Source organism: Poecilia latipinna, unplaced genomic scaffold, assembly GCF_001443285.1.
Source record: "Poecilia latipinna isolate Pla-1442-1.1 unplaced genomic scaffold, P_latipinna-1.0 Scaffold1156, whole genome shotgun sequence".
Lineage (NCBI taxonomy): Eukaryota > Metazoa > Chordata > Actinopteri > Cyprinodontiformes > Poeciliidae > Poecilia > Poecilia latipinna.
The window spans coordinates 34384-62168 of record NW_015113772.1 but is presented as its reverse complement, the minus strand read 5'-3'; the positions used below and the strand labels follow the sequence as shown (position 1 = coordinate 62168).

At 37.6% G+C, this 27785-nt stretch overlaps 1 protein-coding gene and 1 long non-coding RNA gene across 3 annotated transcripts in view; one reads left to right on the top strand and one right to left on the bottom strand.

Moving 5' to 3' along the window:
* itprid2 (ITPR interacting domain containing 2) overlaps positions 1-23922 on the bottom strand; it is a 44819-nt gene extending 20897 nt beyond the window's left edge. For both annotated transcript variants that reach the window (XM_015053037.1, XM_015053039.1), the window contains exons 1-10: positions 23784-23922; positions 12328-12445; positions 11597-11743; positions 10480-10522; positions 9163-9212; positions 8765-8815; positions 4229-4268; positions 4015-4110; positions 2957-3104; positions 2757-2817 (exon numbers count right to left, since the gene is read on the bottom strand). In XM_015053037.1, the coding sequence (XP_014908523.1) occupies positions 2757-2817; positions 2957-3104; positions 4015-4110; positions 4229-4268; positions 8765-8815; positions 9163-9212; positions 10480-10522; positions 11597-11743; positions 12328-12394 (703 nt within the window). In that variant the 5' untranslated portion in view covers positions 12395-12445; positions 23784-23922. The remainder of the gene's footprint in view (positions 1-2756; positions 2818-2956; positions 3105-4014; positions 4111-4228; positions 4269-8764; positions 8816-9162; positions 9213-10479; positions 10523-11596; positions 11744-12327; positions 12446-23783) is intronic.
* On the top strand, positions 2073-19054 carry LOC106960111 (uncharacterized). The gene is made up of 2 exons (XR_001427500.1): positions 2073-2748; positions 18772-19054. It is a non-coding gene; the product is annotated as an uncharacterized LOC106960111 (long non-coding RNA).
* Positions 23923-27785: the final 3863 nt, after the last annotated feature.

Here is a 27785-nt window from a genome sequence, read left to right as displayed (position 1 = left end):
CTCCACTTAAGCAGGTCTCAAAATACAGCTTTTACGCATAAAAAAAAAAAAAAAAATCAAAATTCCAGTTGCTATTTTGAGTGTAACTAAATATATACCGGGGCACCTACGCAGAATTTTAATTTCCCGTCAAATGTTTGTGAGCATCTTCCTCTTCCGCTCTTTCCTGAACAGGTCATTAAAAAAACGGTGCAGTCATTCAATAATTTAATTCTGGGACTTATGACTGGCTCCATTCACTCTTCTGTCATTTGCTACATTAAGTAAACATGCTTTGTCATTTGTCAGCCATGGCAATCAGAGAACCAAATGAAAAATAACCACACCCGTTCTGCTCTACCAGCTCGTTTGTTCAACAAATCCAGCAGTGAGGATTGACTGACCTTTGACCAACTGGACAAATCTGTACCCTGGAAGGTCTGTTTAGAAGTGATACCGCAGGCCACTGATAAAAAGAGAAAGTTTTCTGAGCCAGCTTAACAACCTACACTGCATCATCACGCTGATAAGTCAGATTCATGTTCCTAGACATCTAAGGTTGTTGAGTGATTTAGTATCAGTGTGTCAAAAGATCATGAAATAAACGTGATAGAGTGGTTTCTATTGGACAAGATTGTGCTACATCAGCTCCCAACAGCTGACCAGTTGCTTTGCAAGCTAATAAAACATCTACATTTTCATTACATTTGCAAGACCCAGCAACAAAAAAAAGAAATTCTGAGGTCAAACTGGAAAAACTCACAGATTAATATGCAGGACCTTAGAATGCCACAAGGCAACAGCTGAGAGTTAAAAGCTGAACACTAATAAAAGCAAGCCAGGCCGAAGCCATTTTTGGCAGATTGTGTTGCTGTTAACAGATGCACCTCACAGCTGGAGAGGCCGAGCTGGGATTTGTTTTCACAGCTGGAAATTCTCCAGTGAGATGCATAGCTCACGTGCTCGGCGGGCAGGACATTACGTTCAAAGAAAGAGACGGTGGTGTGGATTCTCAGCCGTCCAGGACAGGACAATCCTACAGGCTTCAATAAAAGGCAACTGGACTTCTTATCTTTTTCCTTGAAAATAAGAACCCAAGTTCAACTGCCATGTTCGTAATCCTTTAAAGAAATAACTCTTTGTCTGCTGGACAAATGTCACGCTAGTTTTCCCCATTAACATTTCCGTAGTAAAAACTCTCCTTTAATGTTCTTAGGAACCTTTTTGAAATGCTCAAATAAATTACAATTTTGATGTTATTCTAATTTATTAAGTTGCATCTGTATATTTGTTCATTTTTGTCCATTACGGGATACAGCTTTCTTTTACAACATGTGATGCCACATAGGCTAGGAGCAAGCTTAAGTCCAGCTGCTTCCTTTTTCACATCTGGGCATCTTTATTTTAGGATGCTAAAAGTTATAGACAGCAAAGCAACCAAATATTAAATATCAGAAAGACGAAAACTCATTTGACCAAAATCTTCTCTCTTTAGAAGCCTTGATAGCATTAGCTCAAGTAAGGCTACACCTATGGTTTTTATGTGGGCCTAATTCAATACCAATGCTGAGGCACTAGGCTGGATAAGCAACAACATATTTCAAAAGAAGATCATTCTGGCTATGGCTAAAGCAGCACTTGGCTGGAGATTTTAGAGATTCTGCCAAAAATATACCAAAAACAAATTAGCTCATGTTTTCTCTCACAATGTTCACCATTTCCTTTATATGTAATTAACTTCTTCAGCTCACATTTGAAGTTAAATGGAAACAAATTCAGCACAAATCCAGAAAGATATGATCCACAAAATGGCTTCTTTGTTTTGGTTTCACAAAAAAAAAAAAAATGATAGTGATTGAATACAAAGTAGGCTTCTGGGTCATCATCTCTAATCATCTATGGGCATTCTGTCCAGCCAGATGGACCACAAATGGAGCAAAAAAAAATCTCAGCAAAAACTCTGGGAAGGAGGTGAAAACAGCAGAATAATCATGGATATATTTTGCAAAACATCATGTTCATGTTGAAAGGGTTTCAAAGAAAACATGCAGGACTTGTAATTCATACCTAAAAAAATTCACAGCTACAAAATAAAAAAAATAAAAATCCCACTTTTTACTGCACTCATAAAAATAAAGTGCTAAAGTTGATGATGGTCTTGCTTAAACCAGAACCAAGAGGTAAAAGCTGCTCTAACTATGTTCTAGTTACCAAAGCAATTAAAATCTCCCCAAACATGAAGACTGATACAGACTCTTGTTTTGACACAAGATGCATGTTCTTGCCAAGTGTTTTTTTTTTTAAGGCGCTCTGTAAAACTGTCAAGACGAAGAGGATCAGCTGTGTGTGTGTGTGTGTGTGTGTGTGTGTGTGTGTGTGCGCGCGCGCGCTCAATTGGGGAGCCAATACCTCCATGTAGACCAAACTTCAAAAACAAAAAGGGGCCAGGATGTTAGGGGAGCAGGTCTGTGTGTGGGTGTGTGTGTGTTTGGGACAAACAGATCTTTGTTCTCTCTGGCAGTGTTGTCCAGGCAGTTGGCAGGACAGCTAAAAACACTGAAGGACCCCCACAAAACCCCACAGTAGTACTGGGAACAAGACACGCACACACAGTCAATGCGCTTCACTTCCTCCGTCTACGGTTTCAGGATGCAGACCTCTGAAGCGCTCAGTGCAAACACCCACTAGCTGGGCAGTTCAGCTGCTAGAGATGTGCACAGTGAGCCCATAAACACTGAAGGGGACAGAGGAGTGCAGAAGGTGCTGGAGGTACGTACTGGTTAGAGCGTAGTTGGGGTTTTCCAGTTCCATGCGCTGCAGCTGAGCTCGTAGGTAGACCTAAGGGTGAGCCACAGAAAGTAACATCGACGGTTAACATTAATAACGCAGAGAAGACCTAAACTGCTATACAGGTGCACAGTTTCATGTATTTTTTTTTTTTTGACACTACATGCTCCTAAGTTTAAATCAGCACTACCTTGATGTCAATGCCTCTCGCTGAAGACGTGTTGTTGAAGAACCGTGGGGGAATTTTTGAGGATATGTCAGGTTCTTCTCGACCGAAACCCAGATTTAAAAGGATTTCCTCTGGGTCTTCCTCGCACAGGTCCAGCAACTCTGAAACACTGTTAATAGTCCGACTGTTAGCAGCCCACCATGCACCATGCGAAGTGGAATCATGCAAGACATCAAATTAATATGTTTATTGGTTGGTCTACTTAAAGGAAAATTTTTTAAAAATGATCATAAGTGAGGATTCAAATCCATGTGCTGAAATACTTAAACATGCATTGCACATTTTTGTCAGATCACAACCTTCTTTGTACTTTCTTAGGATTTAGTGTGATAGATCGACATGAAGAAGGGAATCATTTGAAGTTGAAAAGAAAATAAACCGTTTTTAAGAATGCATCATGTATTTCTATTTAGCACCCCTGCATCAGTGGTTTGTAAAAACATTTTTGCTGCATTTTAAGCTGCTAAATCCTCTCCGCCTGTTTTGCACATCTAGAGATTTACATTGAAAGCAAATGGAGTTTATTCGGAGTAAAAAAATGGCCTGAATAAAATTAAAAACGGCACTTTTGAGAACAATTTACAAACTTTAAAATTTACTTTAAACTTTAAAAAAATCATGAACTGAATTCCTTTGAATTGCTAGTTATCTGATACTTTGTGTGTCACCTAAAATCTCAATAAAACACACAAATGTTTGTGGTTGTGAAGTGATGAGATGTAAAAAAGTTATTTGCCCAAAATATATTGAGAAATCTGCAGGATCCTTAAGAATCGACCCAAATTGCAGCTTAAAACTTAAAGAAACTTTTTGGAGATTGCTTGGCATGGACTCATCCATTTGTTATAAATCAGGTCTAAATTTTGTATCCAACCTCATGTAACGTGTCTGAGCCAGTGAGAGCCATTTATGTTAAGTAGCATCAAGAGCACACTGCATCTCTATTTTCTTTCACTTGAGACCACTTGTCTCCATCTTGAAGAAACCTCAGCAACTTAAGAGTAATGGGATGAACTGACCTGGATACAGTGCTGCTTTTCCCTGATCCTGTCGAGTTCATGCTTCTCCCCCTCTCTTTGTACTGAATCCTCTTCTGATCCGCCACGAAATCAAAACTACAAAAAGAACCACAGAGCAACAAGGACGTACAACGAATTGTTAGAGTAAGAAGAGAGGCTGACCAACTAAACCTCACACACTGAATGATGAGGGTGAATAATAAAAACAACTCACCAGGCTTCAGGTTTATTATTTTTGGACTGAAGATGATTGGCTGCAGAAACAAAAATGTAAGAGAATCAGGAGTCAACAGAACCGACAGAATGATTTGCTGCAGGGAGGGAAGTGGTTTCGATGTCTTAGTGTTATTGGAGTTGAACTTTGAAAACCAGTTACATGTAGAAAACCTGAGTTAAGGTTTGACCCGTTGGTGTATTTTGGATTTTGAACTAGCGGGTCGAATGCAAGCCTCATCAAAAAACCACTGCTATGGCAACTTTCCCTTTGAAATCAAAATGAGATTGTAAACACAAGCGGTTGTGGTTGGTTCTTGGAGATGAGATGCAGTGTAGTTAAATCGAGTTTTAAGCATGCAAGGTTCCCAATGCATCAGGAGAGAATGTGATTTTGTGATTGCTGCACAGATTTCCCTTAAAACCTGATCTTACTCGAACAATTCTCTACAGATTTAACGGGGACTGGACAAGTGTAATGCGACAACATTTTTTTGAAATCGAAATCTTCTCAAATAATTACTCTCCATAGCTACAGAATGCACCAAAGTCAAAACACCACCCTTATGAGCCAGCTGACAGGCAGTGCAGCTGCTCAGCTCTGCCCCAGGTTGAAAACAGAAGAACTAGTGAGAGTTGTTTGTACCTGTTCTCTACGGGTCAGGTGGATCTGTCACCGTCTGCACTGTCACATGTTACCATGCTGTATCTTGGAGATCAACATCAAATTTAATATATGGAGTGCATTCTTTCTTCCCTACTCTGACACTGGATTATATAAAACTGTTTTTATGCTTAACCACCATTTACTGTATTGTCTATGAGAACTTAAAGCCAAACTGCAGTATGAGTGATATTTTAATTTCCATAGAACCTGTTGAGACCTGCAGGCGCGCTACCATCTCTCCGTTTCTCTTTCTGTTGAAATGGCCTATGTTTTCTTCTCCGGCAGACGGCTGGATTAAGGGGGCAAATGATAACAAAGTTCAGCTGCATCTGGAAACTTGTTCACTCACTTCCATCTCATCTACCCCGAACCATTTAATTTACTAATTCACTGCCATTCCATTCAGTGGCTAAGACTTTAATCTGTTCCAACCCCGTTCTTACATTGCTTGATGTCATTATGGTCAATTTGGATCTGTTCGTACATGACATCGACAGAGACTTTTTACTTCACACTGGACATCAGCTGCCTCAACAGAACTCACTCTGTGCACAATCGCAGCACTTACAGCCAGGACTTAATAACCTGAAGCACACAGAGAAACTTGCACTAACAGAACAGAAATTACAGATGAAAGTGAACAGATTTACTTATCAGTTCTTGGCTGGATGTTTTTTTGTTTAGCTTATTTGGACCCAACTGGCTGTTAAAACATAACTTAGTATTGAGAAAAACTGAAAATATTTCATTTCAGTTGCAAACTGGTCTCTAAATTAAATCCGAATGCTTTTGCCAAACATAATAAACCTGCATGATTTGTATTCCTCCATGTTGGTTTAGGTTTCAATTGCATCTGCTTAAAATCTTTGCAGTACTGTTTGATGGCGATAATTTCAAAGAGCTTAATCAAAATCCTCTCTTTTGGTAGTAAAAATAGAAAAATTATTTCTATTTTATACTGCCAAACATAGTGTAAAACATTAATTGTATTTGCACTGGTCTATAATACATGTTTCTTTTACTCTTCATTTCTTTAAACTTTGTCCCTTCAGCTCTAACCCATCACATATTTGGACATCCTTCTGTGGACTTCGGTGAATATCTTTTTTTCCCCAAAAAAGATGTATTTTTGTCTTAATATATAGCTCAACTCTGAACAATGGATCAGTCAACTGTATAAAACGACATCCAAAAAAAAAAAAAAAAGGAAAATGTGTAATGTTGTGTCTACACCTAACAGATCACTTGGCAAAGAGGCAATTTCATATTAAATCTCGAGGCACTTTATTTTATTTTTTGCTAGTGTCGCAATTGGATATAAAATTGTACATTAGCACCAATGAGGTCATTTTCAAAGAACAATGAACTGAAAAATTGGCATTAGACCATCAACATGTGCATGATGCATCTACAAGGTTACCAATCAGTTCTTAACTGGATATTTTTTTATGTTCTCAAAGACATGGCCTTTAGATACGAGTAAAATGTTGTAAATCACGTGTAGCTCTGCCATCCCTTAATTTGTCCTTCAAGGACAAACAAGGCCTGGACAGAAAATAAATAAAACCCAAGGAATGTGTTCAAAGTCTATAGCATGGTTCGGTTACCAGTATTCTATTTTTTGTGTTTTTTTATAGATTTAAAAAAAGAAAAACTCTTTAAAAACACAGATCATAACACTGATGCTCTGAAGTCTCTTTAATGAGATCGTAGAGTGACTAGAGTAGACATTTGGAAGATGGAGTAAATCCGTGCTTTCCCCTCCAGCATCTATTTCTGCATTCTCCTGGTCAGTTTTCTAAAAGTTGACTCCTAGACTTTTCTCTCGCTTACAAGACTGACAATTTTAGCTGTTTTAAAACATCTACAGTTGCACAAAATACCAGTAGTCAGAGTTTGGTTAGTTGGAAACCTCACACTTTGATCTTTTTCCCGTCAGATCAGTAAATGCACCACGCAAAGACGTGCATGGTCACAGTAAGAATAACACTAGATGGTTTCACAGAGTTAAAGAAAAAAATAAAAAAGGCAAACTTCAAATTTAGCTACTTTTGAGGATCACATTACTGTTGAGCAAAAGCCCAAAATCTCCATTTATTTTTGTTTTCCTACATGGTTTAAATCTTTTCGTCGCACTTCACTTCTGTTTGACATTCAATTTAAAACAAAACCACTGAAAAAGCATTAAAATAAAATGCAACTTAGGGAAATAATTTGACATATGAAGACTTTTCTTTGGCGATTTGGGCTGCAAGAGAGCGAGAGAGAGCAGGGCTTCTTGCAGAAAGCAAGAAGTTAAGTTCAGGGTCTCCAGTCTTTCTGCGATACACACAGAGACTGCCTTTTTTTGTCTATGTAATAAAGCAGCCAGCCACATAAATCAAAGACTATTAAAAACATCAACTCCACAATCATTTTGTCTTTGTTTTTGTTCTCTCTCACACAGTGTAACATCGCCTCTGTTACACACATAATTAATGATGGGTCATGGCAAGAACCCACATGTAATAAAGCTTACATGCTTGCATTCTGACATGTCAAAGTTTCAAACAAATCAGAACCAGCAGCTCAAAACTTAGAAAAGCTGAATTTGAAATCCACAAAAAAAAAAAAAAAAAATCAATCTGTTTGGTTCATCTTTACCACCAATCACTTACTGACCCATCTCTAATCTGTAAAAGTCCTAATATAGAAAAGCTTTGGAGAGGATTGTATATAAAGATCACACAAATACCACTAAATAAAAGACTATTAAAGCATTTCCACAGATTCTGAATTTAATACAGTCAACAACACCTAAACACGCTGAGGCTGCATTTGTCGCTCTAAAATAGATTAAATTGATCCTTTTTAACTCATATGAGACCAGATAAATAGTTGTTGAACAATAAAAATGAGTTCTCAGATCTGTTGTTTCTTTACAGGATGTTTCAGATTAAATCTACATAAACTCAAACCAGCCAGTAATTAGCCATCTTTCAGGGCCAGAATCTCCTAGGTGGCCAACAAACCCACACGCAGCATCAAAGTCGGGTCATTACAGCTCATTGTGCTTTTGCTCTTCTTAGCCTCACCGAATGTATTCACAGCAGATTACAAGAATGACAAAGGTATACACACTTTCAGAGGACGGCCAGCCATGAATGTGGTGTCTTTCCACACTTCTAACCACTGTTGACTTTTCCTTCATGAAGAAACAGGACTGAGGAATTGAGTGCAGTCCCACAAGATGTTCTGTTTGTTCTGCTGATGCCGTTTTGTTTGGAAGAGATCTGACCCTCATTTAAACACCTTCACACACCAACGACTGACGTGTGTAAAGTTGAGTGTGTAATTGTTTTTGCCACAATATTTACACGCCGCAACTAATAAAGTGGAAATTTGCATTCATTAAAAGAAGGACGGCCCAAGAAGCCAATGAAAATACTCACAAAGCTCTGAAACAACTAAATGTTTACAATTGTTCTAACTCGGTTTTCTAATTATTTAAACAACAGTTTACGACTATGTTTTAAGTTACATCTGGAATGATATTGTTTGACTTCTTGAACCCACTGCAGTCCTGAGGGACAATGCTAATGAAATCCAAAAGTTCTTGGGAAACATCTGAAGTAGTTTTATTTTATTTTTTTATCTGAAAACTGAACAAAACGTCAGACAACCAAACAAAGTGAGGCAAGCATTTAACTCTCACTGCACATTATGAAACAGCGATAATGATTTTAAGCAGTGATAAAACAGCTACCCCTGCCATTTGGTATAAGAATTGATTTTTAAATTATATTTTTAAATACAGAATTGGAGGAAACTGTTAACAATATGCAGATATTTCTAATCTGATTTGCATTGTTAGTTTTCCTCTGAACTGACCTTCAGCTCCCAACGAAAGGTCATCTTCAAAGCTGCAGCCGGTCTTCACTCCTGTTCTCACACGCACACACACACACACACACACACACACACACACACACACACACATAAATACAATGTGGTGAAGTTATGGAACAGCTTCATTGCTATACAAGCACTCGACTTAAAGGGGCCATCTACTTTTCTTTTCTGCTACAGGGGTTGCTTGGGTAGTTATGAGAAGTCAGTGTATTACTAAAGTAATCAGTGGTGAGAATAACCAAATTTTAGAGCAGGAAGAAGTTGTGATTATCAGTTGTTTTTACATGATTAAATGTTGAAAGAGTTAAACTGTGTCAGAAGGGTGTTTTTTTGAGTTTCTTATGATATAATGAACCAAAAGAGAAAACATGGATTACCTTTGCTGGGAGAAGAACTTTGTTCATCCAGAGAGGCTCCAAGAGGAGTTCTGGACATTAAAAAAAACGACAGAGTTAAGTATAAATCTAAACTAAAACCTGGACTTTAAACAGAACAATTTCAGAGACCATTAATACTCAGGATACAGGATAAAAAGCTACTTGGCAATGAGCTGCGATGCCATGATCAGTGGATGCCAGGCATTCTCACTGCGCTTAGCACCTGTCATGCTATGTCTAATCCATGTAAAGCGTTTGTCAAACTGTGTCCAGGCAATCAAGTTTTACTGTCTGCCATAAATAACCTCTGCTGCCTGTCAGGATGAGAAAAAATATCCAAGACTTGGGTTAAATTTAAATGTGACGTTTTTAAAGACTGCCTTTTTGGTCATCTGCCAGCAAAACTCGTTCACCCGGCTTAACTAGTTAACAGATTTAGTTACTTCAAGCAGCTGGTTGTTGAGAGCACTGAGCTGTTGCACGAACTGCACCTCTTATCAATGGGGCAAACTTTATGTCACCATTAAACACACACACACACACACGCCAAGGGTTGTGTAACTTGTGTAACAACGCACAGCTGCAGAATATGGAAATTTGTCCCACTCTCCATGTTCAGCCATGTCAGCTTTGGGCTCCTACAGCCAATGCCACAGTAACTCGACTGTGCTGCAGGCATGGATGTTGTGCCATGTCTTTTGGAGCGCTGTGGAGGGCTCTGAGTGGCAGTGGCTGAAACCGTGTGAGCACATGATAACAATGTTGACTCAGCAGGAGGAACCCCTCCTCTGTTTACTCTCCCTTTCTCTTTCTGCCTCTCTTTCCGTCTTCTGTCGAGTTCTTCCTTTCTCCCTCTGCCTCATAGCTCTTCCCTAAAGATCATGTGCTTTATCTCTGGGCGTTGGTCTCGTCCTTGCGTGCGTTTTTTTTTTTTTTTCCTGAGGTTCAGCGTGTTGTATGCCTAGGCGTTGGCTTTATGTCGATCCAACGACAGCAGCTAATAAACCGCACAGGGGTTTTTAGACACCATGAGAAAAAATAAATAGTCTAATGAATAACAAAAAACACTTAGGAGAAATGCCACTCAACCAGTTAGTTGAGATGTGAAAGGTCGTCCAGAACAAATAATTTTGATTCAGTAATTGAGCAGTTTTCACACAGCATTCATGCAAGTCGTCTCCAAATTATTTACCAACTTCTACGATAATCGTCTTGCAATTTTTGTAACTTTGTAAAGTAAAAAGTGTGTGACACTTCATAAACAACCTAAACCAGAACAATTAAAAAAAAACACTTCTAAGTGAATGAATACTTTACCTGCAGTCAATCAGCCAGTTTGCAATCTTGCTAGGAACTTGTCCTGGCAGAAAGACACATGTTAGCACGTTGGAGCAATAATCCAGCAGATGTTTTGCAGGGATTACAACCCTCTATCAATATAATACTCCAATTCCAGTATGCAATGTTTTAGTCCTAAAATCATAAATGATCAGAGTGGTCACAGGTTGTAATTTCTGCATTACACACAGCATAATTCACACACATTTTTCTGTTTAGCTATTTGCATTGAGAAAAACAATTTCCTACACTTTTTGTCTATGTGATTTGGCAATAATATTACTGCAAACATGTAACATACCTTAGGAAGGTCCGACATTCAAGCCGCGAGCATTAGAGTTACTGGCAGGAGGTTACATCAGCAGACAATAGCCAGCAGGTTTCAGGGTTAGTGACCGCAAGATATCGATCTTTTCTCTAAAGCAGCTTTAGCATTTGTTGTTTTTGCCCGTTTACCGTTTAGGTGAGACTTCCTGATTTTTAAACATCAATACACATTTACTTTAACCGTTAATTCTCTTACAACCTTCTCCATATTTCAAAAGTAAGCACTACACACCGGTCGGTGTCATCTTCACACATCAGATAAAAAGGACGTCACAGATTTCTGTTAAATATTAGCAGGCTGGTGGGTTTAAGCAAGGAAATAATGACAATGTATATTTTACTAGGTTTTAAAGGAAATGTTTGGGGTGCCAAGAAAATGTGACTCTTTGCACCTCACATGTGGCTCAAATTTAATAAAAAAAAACAACAACTCAGTATTTAAAAAAACTTTTGCTACATTATGGTTGTGCTAAAAACTATTTAGTTCCAATAAGATTTTTCAGCAATCGACTTTCTTATCTTACTGCTGGATGAGTTAAAGTTTTCCCATTCACTTCAATTCACTGTGAATCAATACAGCAGAAACTTCATGCATTTAAAGACATGATTATTTTCAGCACAATACACCTACAGTTTGGAACAATTTATTTTGGCTTTTATGAGGATAACTCTTTTGCTAACATTTAAATCGTAAGTGGTTCAATATTTCTTCCGCAAACATATGATTGTTACACATCTTAGCGCTGCTGACACTTGAGCTCAGTCTAACCTGGTTCTTGGGTCTGTCCAGTCCCATTACTTTGGATCTGCTGGGCATCAGAGCGGTCTGGTTTTGACCCTTGCCCAAAGGAGTCCCTGCTTCTGGCCCAGGCTTGGCGGCGCTCATTGGCGATTGTGGCGGGCCCCACAGTGGGATCTGAGGATCGATCAAAGAAGAGAGAAGAGCCTGTCTGAATGCCACGATGTTGTCAGTCAGGTTTGGCAGCTAGTCAACTGAAAACGGAGTGAGTTTAAACTTGCAGAGCCTCTGAGTTTGGATAAGTGACAATAGCTTTTTAACTGGTGTCATTACTGCCAATCAGGTTGATAATAAACAACCGAGATATGACAAAGTGCTCAGGCATCCATCTAGTACAGGGGTGGACAACTCCAGGCCTTGAGGGCCGAACTCCTGCAACTTTTAGATGTGTCTCAACTTAGCACACCTGAGTCAAATAATGAGGTTGTTAGCAGGACTCTGGAGAACCTGACTGCACTGAGGAGGTGATTCAGCTGTTGGATTCAAGTGTGTTGGACCAGGGAGACATCGAAGAGTTGCAGGACGCCGGCCCTCGAGGGCCAAGATTGCCCACCCCTGATCTAGTATGTGCCGAACATTAAATGTGAAGATTTTTGTTAACCTGCACATCTGTTAAATATATAGTCAAGTATTTCAAGTACTTTCCAGCTCTCTGTTAACTTATTTCAGCAGTTTAAGCTTGGCAAAGTGGATAGACGTACCTGGAACAGCGGCGGGTTGTCTGTCAAGAACGCCAACGTCCATTTTGGTGTGTGTTGTTTTTGTCATTCAGTCAGAGGACTGATGACTCTGCAGCAACATCTGCAACAGGTGGCATGGCTGCGGAAAAGAAAAGTACTTGCTGGTTATTTAACTAGAGGAAGAAAACAAAACTGAAATTATAAGAGAAGCACCAAGAAATCAACTGCTGACCAGAATCGGGCAGTTCCCAGCTTGACTGGACCAGAATATGTAATTTTTGAAAATACAATCTTTTCTGATCAGTGAACCAACAATTAACAGGTCATGCTGACAACAACACCCTTACTGTCTTCATGTCTCAGATGTTATCAAGTAGGAATTAAGTAATCAATAAGCTGTTGAAATAATTTCAGGAGAACCACAAAGCTGTAAGAAGTTAAAATGAAACTGTATTTTCTACAGAAACATGTTGGCTTTTTACTCTGGCTTCACGCTGCCTTAAGCAGATAACAGGGAGGCTAAACATCTTAAGATGCTCCGCTTTATTGTTTTGAGCTTTCATCTGTCGGTTAAGGAATGCTGTTGATTTGGGAATGTAACCAGCATTTCTGGCATTTCGGCGTTAAAGATCAACATTTTCCAGTGAATACATATAGTGACTAAGGTTCGTGGTGATACATGCAAACCGTGCCACATGTGTTAATGGCAAATATAAATGGATAAAAACAGCTCAAAATGTGCACTCTATGTTATTTTTGTCTTTGTTTAAGATGAGATAAAACTGTTTTACAGAGACTTTCACACAGTGTGACGTCACCTCTGCGCTAAACCTAGAACTGGCAAAACAAAGATTTACAAAAAGAAACAAGATCTGAAATCAGACTCAATTCAACTTATAAACCATTATACTCAACAGCCTGTGTTAAAATTTTTAAACACAAATCCACACACGATCCATTTTTAAGCTCTATGTAGTTGAAATGAATAAAAGAAAAATCTAAATCTGAAAAAAACTCACTGTCAAACATTTTTTTTACATCACAAGTATCAAATTACTGCAAGTCAGCGAAATGAGCGAGGCAGGAGGGAGAAAAATACAGATGCTTTGTGGGGAGATGTGGTTGAGAGGTGTCTTATTATTAATGACCCACCAGGAGATCGGTTGAGATTACAGACACAACCACACACAGTGGCAACAGCGAGACACTCAGGCCTTCCTGTACAGAACATCCACATCTGAAAACTGAGAGCATTGGGCAACTCCACAGGCATCGAGCAGGACAAACTGAGACAAGCATTTCGCTTTAAGGCCACCAGACACGTTTCCCATATGATTATATAACCTCGTTTAAAAATACAACATCTGGATAAATATAGCATGTGATTAATTTTGCTAGCTGATGCTACATTGGCAGTAAAACAGAGAAGATCTCGGAGAGGTCCGGGGATCTTTGTGGTTGGGATTTTGAAACCAAATGAGGATGCAAAGTCTCCCTATAGCGTCCAGTTGCATCCATGTCTTACAAATAAAAAGCAATAGAAATAGTTGGCAATCAAATCCCTACACAGTCACATAAATAAAACAAGCAGATAATGCAAACGGCTCTCATTAATTCTACCTAAATGTTATAACTCTACTTTATTTAGAAAACAGAATTTGTTGCTCATCAAGCACTGCCAGATGAGGTGACATGAGGAAATAAAGTAGCTTAAAATACACCCAGCAAAAAAATGTCTTATGTTGAATCCACTGTAGCAAACTACATAAACACATATCAGCTGACAGCCGATCTGTGTTTATGTACAACTTTTTGCCTGCTTGGTCCGCTACCTCCCACCTTGAAGGAAAAGCAGGACTTTTATCTTATGTTGATTTACAGATAACAGTTACTTCTTATGCCAAAAAATATGGTTAGGCTGCCATTAAAGGACATGCAAATTTACACTCAGATGAGCTTTGGAAATCTCTGTAAAAGTTAAACAGAAAAAATTAAAATTGTGATACAATTTCAGATATTTAACAAAGTGTTTTTAAGTCATGAGTTACTTACTTAAACTCAGACAGTAAAACACAACACCTCTGATGATTGTGAATGACAATTTGTGAAAAATGTGTTGTGAACAATAACTACCAAAGCTAGAGGCCAGAAAGAATGAAAAAAAATATTAACAACTCATTAACAGCTGATGCTAATGAGTTTTATGAGATAAATAATCATTTGCAACACAATTTCCATGAAACAGAATAAGCTGAGGAACAATAATAGGTCAATATAATGAAGGAGCAAATAAAAAAGTCTTTCCTAGCAACACTGACACAAACTTCAGACTGCAGCGAACGTTTTTAAAATCAAGAACTGAGACTCATTTGGTTAGAAGAAGCTGTGCTTTTGTATCAGCACCATGTGGGAAAACAACTCCAGTATTCCACTGAAACTGAAAAGTGACACTCAAATGTGTCAAATTACTTCTTACTTCCAGTCGAGAAGTAATTCATTAGAAACTTTGTTTTACAGGCAGCATCTCACAAGAAATCTGACAGTATACCTACAGCTCAGGAGCGCTTTGGAGGAAGTAAAGCCATGCAGACAGATGGGAAAATCACCTTCTGAAAGGAATGAGCACAATAACCAACAGTTAAAAACTTGGCACAATGTCAGGGCTCTTAAACTATGAGGATGTTGTGACTGACATCGCCAGAGGATGCAGCATCAAAAGAAGAGTTTACATAAAAGGAAAAAAAAAATGATGGAACTTCCTTGATTTGCATATCATTTGTCAACTTCACACACACACCGTCTTACCAAAAGCAGGCTAAAGCAAAACTATTAAAGCCATCATCAGCTATATCTGCCTTGCAGGGTGCAGGGAGCCAATGCCCAGCTCTCATTGGGTGAGAGGTGGGACACACTCTGCACAGGCCACCAGTCCAATATAGAAACATGCAGGACAAACAACCCTGCACACAAACACCTCAGGACAATTTAGAGAGACCAGCTGACCCAACAGTTGTGCAGCACGGCAACACTGAAGCCAATTGCTTCAATGGGCTGCAAAGCGTGCTTGCAGATCACCCTGTAAACATGGTGGTTGCAGTATCATGCTGTCGCCATGTTTTATCTTGACCAAGAACAGAGAAGTTGGTCAGAGTCGATGGAAGGACAGATAAAGTTGAAATAACTGAGTATGGGGTAGAAGCTCTCTTCCATTAATACAACAACCATAAAAAGTCCATCCAGAGCTACAGCAGGATGGTTTAGGTCAAAGCATAAATCCAGTTTCGAGAAGATTTTCCACAAGGCTCATTCATAAACCGTAATGAAAACTGCAATGTCCCCTATGAGGGACATGAGAAAAATCACACAGGATGGGATGATAATTAATGTGCTTCTTTTTTAATTGCATACCAAATTATTGTGCCAAAGATGTCTAATATTTCCATTCCATTTCTAACTTACACAACTTTTTGCAAAAAGGATTTAGCTTAGGCTCATTTCTGTCTGTAGACACAATGCGTGGGTATGTTTATGAACATCCAGACGTAAAAATCTGAATTCAAATTCAAAAACACTTTATTGATCCCAAAGGGAAATTAAATATTGCTGCAACTCATATGAATTCAGTTTCTCTCTAAAATGAACCACAAGAGAAAAGAAAAAGGACATAAGCTGGAGCCTCAAGGCTCCTCTTACTACACAATAAGGTTTTATGAATGATAATTTCTGGAAATTACAAGCAATATATTTTTGCTTGAAACAAAATGTATTGCTTGCGTAAACTGGAACATGAGGCTAATTCTAGGTTTTCATTTTGTAACTAAACCCTGTCGATGATAGGCAACAACTACTGTTTTAAAACTCATAGGACAGAATAGTTCCTACTTCATAAGGATGATATTTGTTCAAAATGCAATAAATTTAGTATTTTACAGGCTCAGACACTGCCAACGCTCTGCAGCTCTTCCTTCTTGCAGCACAGAAAAGAAAAAAAGGAAATTATGCGTGAATGTTCTGCCAATGTGCTCATGTAACCCACTGGACATAAGGCAGGAACTCAATCAGCCCGTGTCATTAACCGTGGAAGGTGAAGGGAAATGTGATGGAGTGAAAGAATGGAAGAAGAGAAAGGAGATGAAGATGGATAGAGCCAGAGGAGGGTGCAGCCAAATCTGAATGAGAACGTGTGAAACAGGAAGTGTGTGTTTAGAGAGAAGAACAGGATAACTTCCTGTCCGAGAAAGAGAGAGAGAGAGAGAGATGGTGAGGGATATAAGAGAGGGATGCATTTATTTTTAGAGCTCTGCTGAAAATGCAAAACAAACTAGATAGGAGGAAAACAACAACAGTCTGAAAGGCTGCATGATGAAATCTGATGCATCAGGTTTAATAATAGTTTCATGGCCGTTTACCTCCACATCATCAGCTGCAGCAGAAACTTTCACACTAAAGAACTAAACTAAACTCAATTTGACTTCTATATCACAAAGAAGTAAAGCACAGGAACACTAAAAAAAAATCTAGTAAAACAACGAGGTGTTCGGCATGACAACTAAAAGTCATAGTGGTGAAATGGAGAGCAGTCTCCTTCCTCATATTTTATTAAATTTAAACATAACCTAAAATTAAGAGATTAGCTAAGTTAATTTACCATTTTGCTGAGTAACACTGAAAGTCTGCTGGACCTGTAATCAATGAATAACTCAAGAAAATGTATCTAAATATCAAAAGGTTACAATTGTCTACTTTTGCCAAAAATGTTTTTATGCAGCCCATTTTTTGTTGTCTTGCACACAAAGAGAATCCAGGAACTAGACTGCAAATTTAAAAGACATTCTGTGCAGCCACCTTGCCACTAAAACATATTTGAAATTGCTTGGCAAAGTACCAAACAATTTGCCTAGACATTTTTACAAAAGTTTCAAGTACAGCCAAAAAAAACATATTAGCTGTTGTTGTTTTTTTTTTCCAGTTTTAAAAAACTGAAGAAAAAATAAAAAATAAAAATTGCGTTTAACAACTTAAAGGATTTAGTTTAATTCTTGTCTGCACTCATTTACTGGTGTAAATGTCCTGCACCAAAAATCCACACCCAAATGCTCCCACAGTGTTGACTAGTCCTGCAGCTTCTGAGAATTTCAGCTCATCTAAACGATTCGGCTTCCAGGAAATTCACATGAACTGCATAATTAGGCCCTCCTATAGTATTTTCATTGGACTCAGGTCTGGACTTCAACTTGACCGTTCCAAAACAATAACTTTATTTCCTCTTTTGTAAAGATAAATGACTATTCTGTGTAAAAATAATTAACCAAACAACAAATTAAAACAATCAAGGTTTTCTTTTAGCAAACAACAACGAACATATCATTATGGCTGTAAATTTGAACATTGACACCCATTTCAAATGCTTAGTAGCAAATCTGTGACATCTTGAATCAATACTGATCCCTCCTGCTTGTGCTAATTATACAAATTGAGCAAATATAGCTGGATGGACACTAAACTCTCTGAAAATGGCTTTGGTAGATTTCTAGCCGGACGGCAACTAAAACCCGCATTTTTGCTCTGCATCACCGGAAGATCAGACTGATTTGGTGCCACTTGAAACTGATGGTCATCTCTTTGGCAGTCACCTGCCTCCCTTTTTATCTGCATTCACTGCCTACCCTGTAATTTTTACGGTGTTGCATACAAAACACGAAAGGAAACATCAATACATAAATATCCAAGAATGAAAGATGTTTTTTATATATATAATTTTCAAATTTATACAAAAAAATAATTCCTGTTAAATCAAAAACAAAATAAAAAAAAAACATTTCTAAAAGGTTATATGAACTTTTCAGAACTAATCTCAGATAGCTCATTACACAAAGCAGGTCTTGATGCTCAAATCTGTAAAAAAAAAAATCTAATTTAAGTTTAGTTTGCAGTCAATCATACTACAAACTAAATGCTACTGCAATCATACTTATGTGTATATGATAATTAAATAAGACAAATTTCAGCATTTAATCAATTTTTTCTCATTTATACTCCAACTCGATTGTCAAACTTCCCTTTTCAGTCAATTTGAGTATTATTCATCTTTGTCATTATACTAGTTTAATTTTATTATGCCAAATTAATCATTGGAGCAGTTGAATAACAATACTGATTAATTTTAATATTTGTTCAACAAGAAAAACTTACACCGATAGTTTTTATCATCCCATAGAAATCATTCAGCGGATTGATATTTTGACACAGATGAGAATGATGACTGGTTTATGAACATTACTACACCTTAAGCAAATATCTTACATAACGGTGTTATTAATAAAAAGAGAGATAATAAATGGTCATAAATGTAGAAGTTACTCATGAAAATATGAGACTGTTCTTAAGTAACTCTAAATCTGTGTTACACGCTTGTTCAATAAACTATTTGAAATGTGAGGATTTTCTGGCCATTCTCTGTTTTAGTTCACTGTAAACCGGGTGTCACTGTGAGAAGAAGATGGCCCCATTAATGGCACGAATATCCAGCCGAGATGTTAAGTCAGCCCGTCGTCGTCTGACAGAAGCCAGGCTCAAGAGTTCGGCTCTGCCCAAACCTTATACCATCAATGGAGTCCAGCTCAGCGTTGCAGCAGAGGACCGGCGGACGCACAAAGACTCAGCTTCCATTCAGAACTCATGGTGATATTTATGTGGATGTAAAGTGACTGAAATTATTAACAACAGAAGTTCAAATGCAACTGCTTAACAATAAAAATTCATACTAGACATGACTATTAACCCAGGTTTTTCCATTTCATTCTTAAGATCATCGTCACTCAGTGTTATAGACGTAATGTGTAGCGTAATAAAAAATAAAAAAAACTCAAAATGTGTAACTGCTTAACTCTTCTATCTTATCTGCAAAGACAAATAAAAATCTGATGGTGACAAACCAGTTAGGTTCTCCAACCCGAGAGACGCTCTAGATGTAAGATTATTTATTTATTTAGTCGATGGGGAAAACAGATGAATCTCACGCACGGTTGCATTTACCGTCTTGATCAGGTAAGTGAGCAGTAAAGATCAACTTTCGGGGTCTGATTCAAAGCAAATATTTACTATTCCAATGACTATGTTGATTTTTCACTGCCAGTACAACTGCTTTGGAAAAATCGTTTCCTCATTAAACAAAATGACTGTTTCTTATAAATCAGCTGATTGAAAACATTTACGGTTGGATTTATTCATGCTAAAAAAGAAAAATAAATAAAAAAGAAAAGACATCCCGCTAAATTATTTTTACTTTAATCTATTTCTAAAATTCATTATAGTTTAAATGTTTATTTTTCCATTTGGGAATATAGACATCGGGTTCTTTTTTTTAAATTTCTTTTATTTTTTGTATATTTTTCCTATTTTTTTCCTAGTCCAACAAATTTCATTTTGACGTAAAGTTTGAATGTGAATAAAATCGTCGTTTCACTTCGTCAGCTACATTTATGTCCCTCAACATGTCATAAAAACAAAAGGTATGTCGTTTTCATCTTTTTTCACCATCAAGCAGACATTAGCAACATTTCAGAGGAAATTACAGAAAACATTTTCTAACTCAGGTTAGTCGTGACTTTAATTTTCCTTTTTAATTGTACAAAACAAGTTTCTCCTTTCAACACAAGTTGGCTGAAATTTAATCATCTTGTCTTGTAAACATATCCACTATAATTACAAACCCCAGTTTTCTTGTTCTAGTCTGTTTATGCTCTATTGCCTAAAAAAAATGTTCCCAAAACTAATAGGCAGGAATTTTAAATCCAGCTTTGAAAATCAGCAGACAAAATCCAAACACACTCAGAAGAGGCCCAATAATCAGCGAAAGAAAAATGGATCTATTTTGACAGTCAATTCATCACATCCACACTAATCCTGCAGAAATAAGAAACTCCCAGACCATTTCTGCAGAAACAAGAAACTATTTGTGGTTGCAGGTTTGGCATGTAACAAACTTAGGTATTTCTTTTAGCGTTTGCATTGTAAACCCTTTTTCAAATTTTATAATAAATCACTAAATGTATAAAGAAATGAACAGTTTCAAGCTGCCGTCACAGTGTTTATTTCATATGTATACGATTTGAACGTGAAGAAAAAGCCACATTTTGCTAAATATTAACTTCAGTCATGTATGTGAGGTCTATGGATAGTTTGCTGTGTCTTTGTCATAAAGGGTGGTTATGCATTAGGATAAATGACAGATTTACAGTGTTCAGATTAAAGTATTTTACACCATAGACTACATTTTCTCTTTTTCCATGCTTGACCATCTGTACATAAAATATTTCACCAAGTGGCCAAATAGCTATTTGCTAAATTAATCCTAACACAAGTTCAACATCCCTGTCATGTCAACTTCTAAAAGGTTTTAGCATACGGAGGTGAATAAACCTTCACCAGCGCAGAAAGAACGTTTGATTACTGTCTGAAATTAAGGAACATTGTAATCGAGGTGACATTTAACAGCAGTTGACTTTATGCACTCAGACATTTAAAATACAGTACCAAGTACTACAGATAACAGTTTACTTGACAAAGCACTGTGTGTGCACCGATTGTCATGGAGAGAGACAACTTTTTGGCCTGTGTACAAGTTTTATATGCCTATAAAACAGATATTAGTTGTGAAAACATCCTATTGTTTAATGACGATGTCATGCCACTTTGGTTTTTCACTGAGCTGAACATCCTGTGAGCATCAGCCACTTATCACTCACTGCTTCAGAAATGTGTATGCTTACTGATCTGATAAGAGTGGCGTTTACATTGACTTTCGGTTGCACTTTGAAAGTGAAAACCAAGCGCAAATTGCACCAATTTGTGTGACATTTAAATAATTAGTAGAAATAAATTAAATGGGAGCAGCATCTCATCAAAAAAGTTCAAAATTTTTAATTGTTAAAAATCACATTGCGTTTTCCTTTCACACACAAATCGACTATGTTAGTATTTACTGACATTTGGTTAAAAAAAAATGCACCTCATCTATACATAATGAGTGAAATTAAAATAGAAATGTAAAAAGAAAAAAGAAAAACAGCAAACTCTATTGAGTTTACTTCTTCTGTATGTTTATCTCAGACAGTTTTACTGTTAGTCGATTCCCATAAAAACCGTTCCAGCTGGTGTAACCTTCAGAAACCTTGCTAAACAAATACAGCTCCATCGATAAGCCGTCATGTGAAAGCCGTCTCCATTACACAGACAACACAAATATACGTTTAATAAACATTCATGTACAGATCAGGTTTAGCGGTGGAAAAGGAAGTTACTTCAATAAAAAAAAAACAACCAGCCAGCAGTACATTGCCACAACCGCAGCTATGCACTGGCTCGTTTCCTTAAGTCTTTTACTTTAAAGCAGGTATTTCATCTGAGGTTTTCCATCGTCTGCTTTTTTCCTGTGCGGCAGCAAATTAAAAGTCGTACCAATTTCCTTCACGCAGTTTGTGGTTATCAGGAGACACTAATCAAACAACCTCACTGTAACATTATGAACAAAGTAATTACGATATATTTTTTTAAGTAGTTAGAACTCAGAGCACACTTAAAAAAAAGCTCCAATTGTCTTTGGAGATACTTCCTGCATGTTAACTTTGTGATTCAAAGTATTCTTGAGCCTTCGGGCTATCGGAAGCTCCCAGCTGAAAAATCTACTTAAAAAAAATAAATAAATAAAATAATCAATAGTGCTGATACGCTGAATAGCATATGTAGTAGTATTGATCAAAAGTGAAAAAATGTGGACAAATCCCGTCACCTGATGGAAGCAGATGTTTGTCATTCACTACCTAGCTGGCCAGGATTGATTGAGGAACCCGTCTCAAGGTATGTGTTCAATTGATTCTGATCGTAAATTTAAAAAGTCCTACTCACACCAGTTTCACGTCATCACAGGTAAACGGATACAAATGACTCCAATGTGTCATTTGTCACCTTTTATAGTCTGAAGAATATCCAAGAAGTCATAAAGGTTAAATTGTGCAATTATGCTTTTTCCCTAGAGTTAAGATTTGGGGTATTATACATAAATAAACCAAAGGATATACACATTTTCTCTTTAACCCAACACAAAATTGCTGCCATGTCCATGACTTGTGTCTAGTTATTGTTGATGAAAGTTGGTGTGCTGTGGTGGCGCAGGGGCAAAGCACAACCCATGTATTCAGGCCTGTGGTCGCAGGTTCGATTCCCGGACAGGTGACATTTGCCGCATGTCTTCCTGTCAAACTACTTTCAAAAAAAGGCCACTAGAGCCAACAAAACCTAAATAAATAAATTTCTGGACTCCAATCAGGATCCAGTTTGAGAGAGAGCTGAGTAAATTGTCGCACAATGCTAACACACCCATCACTAACAAGTACAAGCCTCAATGCAAAGCAGTTGGGTTACAGAAGATCTGTAAGTTTTCTCCAGAGATGAAGGAAGCCAATGTTAGCCTAGCTTCACATACGGCCCAAGGTTCGAAAAGATTCTCAGTCCAGGGATCTTTGCTTTCAGTGAGAACGTTGTGTAAGGGGGTTAAATACCAAATCAAAAAAGTCCTTTAAAAATACAGATGAGCAAACTTGCGTATCGGAAATATTCGAGTTTATTAGATTAATTAATCAATCACATTTTTGGATGCACTAGAGTTCAAGAATGTGTTTACGTTTTAAGCCGTGAAAGGAATATGCAGTTTGAAAATGTAAAAATAAAACTTGTCTTAAAAATTCACCAGCCTTTTCAGCTAGTAATCTACATTTGTGCAGTCAGAGCCTCAAATAAAAATCTTTAAACAAAATAAAGGTCGAGCTCTGAGCTGAACTCTTACATTAAATACAAACATCTGACTGAAAACATTGAAATGTAGGAATTTCTTAAGAGTTGTCAGTAGAAACTAACAACACCTCAAGTGTTTTATTCCAGAGTTAAATCACCTGAGATGTAAATTAATTTGAACTATTTTCCTCACATTTTCTTTAAAAATCTTTCATAATATTTCTATAAGGTTATATTTGTGGGTATTGCTTAAATGTTATCTGTTAAATTTATCCAATTAGGCTCTTCAAACTCAGTCTATATGCATTAAAACTGAGCTACGCAGCAGAGTTTGCACTTAAGAGGAAGAGTCCCATGTGTCAGCATGCATTCTGAAGTTGAGCCATCCAGCCTGTTAGTCAACACTTCACATGTAACTATTAACAACACAGAAACACCACAACTCGCTCAAACAAAGTCTCTTTACAACTATCAATCTTTGTTCAGTTCACATTTTCACGACATGCACAGCCTCTGTGAATATTAAACTAACTTTTCTCCTAACTGTGCCAGCCCAACCTGCTGTTTCAGCTGCTCAGCCCTGGCTCGAAGGACTCGCTGACAGCAGCCGCAGTTTAAAACTCTCCACACATACACAAACACAAACCCCCGGCGTGGAGCCATGTAGACAAGCTCCGGTTACTCACCGTCACGTTTCTCCAGAGTTCAATCGAGTCTGAGCCCAAACTGTCAGAAGTGTCCAAACTTTTCTAAAAAACACTCCAACATTCCTGCTTCCGCTTCCTGAAACCAGCTGCAGCAACAGAAGCAGCGGCAACATGCAGAGAGTTGGAGGAGGAGGAGAAGAAGGAGGGAGAGAGGAGGTGTGTCCTTTGGGCGCTGCCGCGGGGAAACGCTGACCCCTGCTGGATTACTGCTGCTACTACAACATTAAGATTTTGTGAAAACGTGTTAAATTTCGCTCGCCATATTTAAGATGTTTTCTTTAAATTAGTTATGTCTGAACGTTTGTGCTGAGCGCAAATATAATAATTTATCACCTTTATAGTGAGTTCAAATGAAAGGTTATCGTTAAAGGCATCCCAGATTTATGATTCTAATGCAATGAATCACCCAGAAAAAACAGGGAAAAAAAAGATTATTTCACTCTTTGACTACATTGAAGCATAATATATATTTTTGCTTAATTTTGAAGACCTAAGAGGATATACAACCACAAATAATCTACACAGAAGTGGAAAAAAATACGAAGGAATGACTCACATCAAGGTCATTGTGTGACAAGAACTTCACATGATTTGTATGCTGGATTAAGATTGTTTTTTTTTTTCAGCACATTTATAAAGGGGGTTGTTTTTAGAGTTAGTCTGATCTGATATTATCAGAATTGTATTTTTTGATATGTCAATGATGATCAAGTACACTTGGGCGCCCCCTGCTGGCATGGGTTGGCTGATCTGAGCTTTCGTAATGCTGAAACGAAAGTGGAGCTGGTTTTATTTAGAATCGCACCAAATAGGTATAAGAAACATCATTACTTCCTGAAGCTCTGGTAAAAATCTGAGCAAAACTACCTCTACTCTGCGAAAATATTTAGATGTGCTCACTGTAGTGTAAAAATATATATTTTTTTAAATACAGAAAAGGACAAGCAATCTGAGATGTAACCAGTTAAATTGTGAGAAACTTGTACTGTAATACTTTTAACTCTTTTTTTGTTTGTTTGTTTTCTGTGCAATGACGAAAATCCAAATCCCAAAGTACACATGCGAACAATTACAACATATAACCGATATAAAAAAAACAAGTTTCTGAGAGGAAGTACTTAAACTAATATTACCTTGCAGTAACTTTGGTTTACCGCTAGGTGGAAACCAAACGCTGCTAAACGGCAAATTCTGTTGAACGCTGCTGCTACTTCTGTTGATGACCACTTCTACAACATACAATTTCAGGGGTTTTAACGTTGTTTTTATTGAATTTTACATGTACTGTCTGTTGAGACCATAAGTGCTATTTGAATTAAGAGAAACCGTGAAACAGCTTGATAACTCAACACAAACACAACATTAAAGATGTCAGTAAAGTATGCTAGAATGAACTGGTTCTAATGCTTTGAAATTATGTTTATTATGGGGGAATTATACAGAAAAGATTATTCTGTATTTCTTATTTTGGTATCAGGTGTGACTGGATTCTCTACTGTGAGTGTTTTCTTTATGAATAGGGTGATCTGACCTTCTCCTCGCACACACACACCACCAGTCACACAGCCAACAGTGTCGAGTAATAATTATTATTTAACACCAGAGTGCTGAGTGGTTTGTTAATTTTAGCTTTATAAAAGCAAAAAAAAAAATCACATTTATTTTATTTATTTTTTGCTAAGTTCAATATTTTACAGATAAGATGATGCTTTTAAGCCAAATAAAAATGCTCCTGCTTCTTTTTTATTACTGATATCAGCAATCTGCCTCGTAGCACATGAAGCTGCACCTTGATAAATCCAAGCAGACATTGATTTTAAGTTAACCATTAGCTGTCAGCCGGTCCACATTGATGCACAGATACAAAAGTCCTCCAAAGCTGCCTGGTTACCACTCAGCAGCCACTCTGTCATCACTATAACAACCACTGCACTGCAAAGCAGCTCGCTCCAAAGTCCACATCCTTCTTTCTGGGGAGTGAGAGCAGATGCAGCCCGTCTGACTTCCTAAAGGGGAGCAAGATAGCTAATGCTTGCCCTTTGTGGATAAACCCAGTCCTCTACACCTGCTGTGTCTTCATCAGTTCAGGTTTTAAGTCATTCACTGTAAACAGGCTGCAAGTTAATGACTACATAAAACGGATCCTAAAATCCTGTAAGTCTAGCAGTTTCTTTCAAAATAAAACCTGAGAAGTTCTAGGTAGCGTTTTACTTTTCAGAAACCACGGGTTCAAATGTATGCTTCAGAAAAAAAAAAAAACAAACACACACACAATGCTGTGTCAATCAGGAATCAACAGCAAGAACTGGAAACTGAATGGTTTGTTGATATGAGCTTTTGCTTTATTTCGTGTTTCATTAAAGTCAAATGTCAGAGCTGAGAATGAAATTACAATTAATTGAACATTGTTAAAATACTGAAAAAATAAGATCTACTCTGCTTGAGCAAGCCTGCTTGATCAAAGCTAAACACCTTACAGACTAAAGAAAACTGAATACATTCTGTTGACTAAAGGACAAGGAAACTCAACTAAAATAATAAAACAAGTAGTAAAATAATATTATTTAAGTACAGATACTCAGAAAAAACCTGTACATCTATTACAAAACCAAATCTCCATTTACAACCTTCTCAGCTGCTGCAGAAAGTTAGAAAAGCAGCAGTTTGAAACTCTCATCAGCTATTTAACAGCTTAATTATTAGGTTAAAGATTCATCACCAGAAGATTACTTGAATTAAGTATTTATTAATTTTTAATAATGGTGCTGCCAAGGGTTTTCCTTTGTACTAGCAAATAATAGACACTATAATATATATATATATATAAAAAATTTTCTGTTTTTGCTTTGTGATTGTTTTCTCATAATTTCGGGGTTTACCTATGTTATTAAAGTCTTGCCAGGTTCAGTCAATTCACTGTTCATATCATCATTAGGGTCTTTCCATATAACATCGTTTCTTGTGTTTGTTTTCTTTGAAATGAACAAACCAACAGGGGTCTCAGTGCACTCAGTCACAACAGCTTCCTGCTGCAGCTGGTCACTATCTTGGTCTCAAACTGCTGTAGGATGATCAAGACTGCACACTGGCAGGTCATCCCATCCCCCTCACTCACTTCAACATCCTGGAGGTAATCTCTGACAAAACCCATGTGGTGGCAAGCCTTGGCATTTTGGAGAATAGCGTTCGGTCCCAAAGATGGGAGGATTTCCCCCTGGCTTCACATTTTCATTTTGATGTCTCTCCGCATTGAGGGTGACTCCAGCGATAACAGGCCTTGTTGATCCAGACGGCACCCCCACGCTGTCACACTGCCTTCGTTGGCAGATGTTTGTCTTTGGCAGAGAGAATCTAACAAGTTTTTCCAAATGCTCAATTCTGCTGCTCAGTCCACGAATGCCAAATGTGGCAGAATAGGGATTCCAATGATATAAGGTTTATTTGCATGACATGATGACAACAGTAACAACTCAAGCATTCGCATTCTTGTCTTGTTGGCAGGATTACATTGGTTTTGATCTTGGATGTGAATAATCAACAATATTTCTTATAACTCAGAAACAAAGAAGCGTCTTTTGTTTCTTCTGCAACAGAAGATGTCAAATGATATAATGTCAAAATAGATGAGAATTTAAAAAGCACACATCTGATTTGATTTAGTCAGGGTCCAAATGAACAGCAAGATCATTATACTAATTATCCACAATTAATGTTATTATAAATAGATGGGTATTACTTTCCTAATTTTTTGCCCCCATAAGATATCTGTCACCTTTATTGCTGCGATGTCAGTCATCATCACAAAGCATTCAAGTACTTAAGTTGCCATTGTTAATGACAATGACTTTGTTGACAACAGTGATGATGAGGAGGATGCTGGCATCATCTTCAGGTATATTTTGGAGTGCGGTGTGTTTGAGTTGACAGATGGTCAAGTTTCCTCACAAAGAAAAAAAAATAGACAGAGAGAGAGAGAGAGAG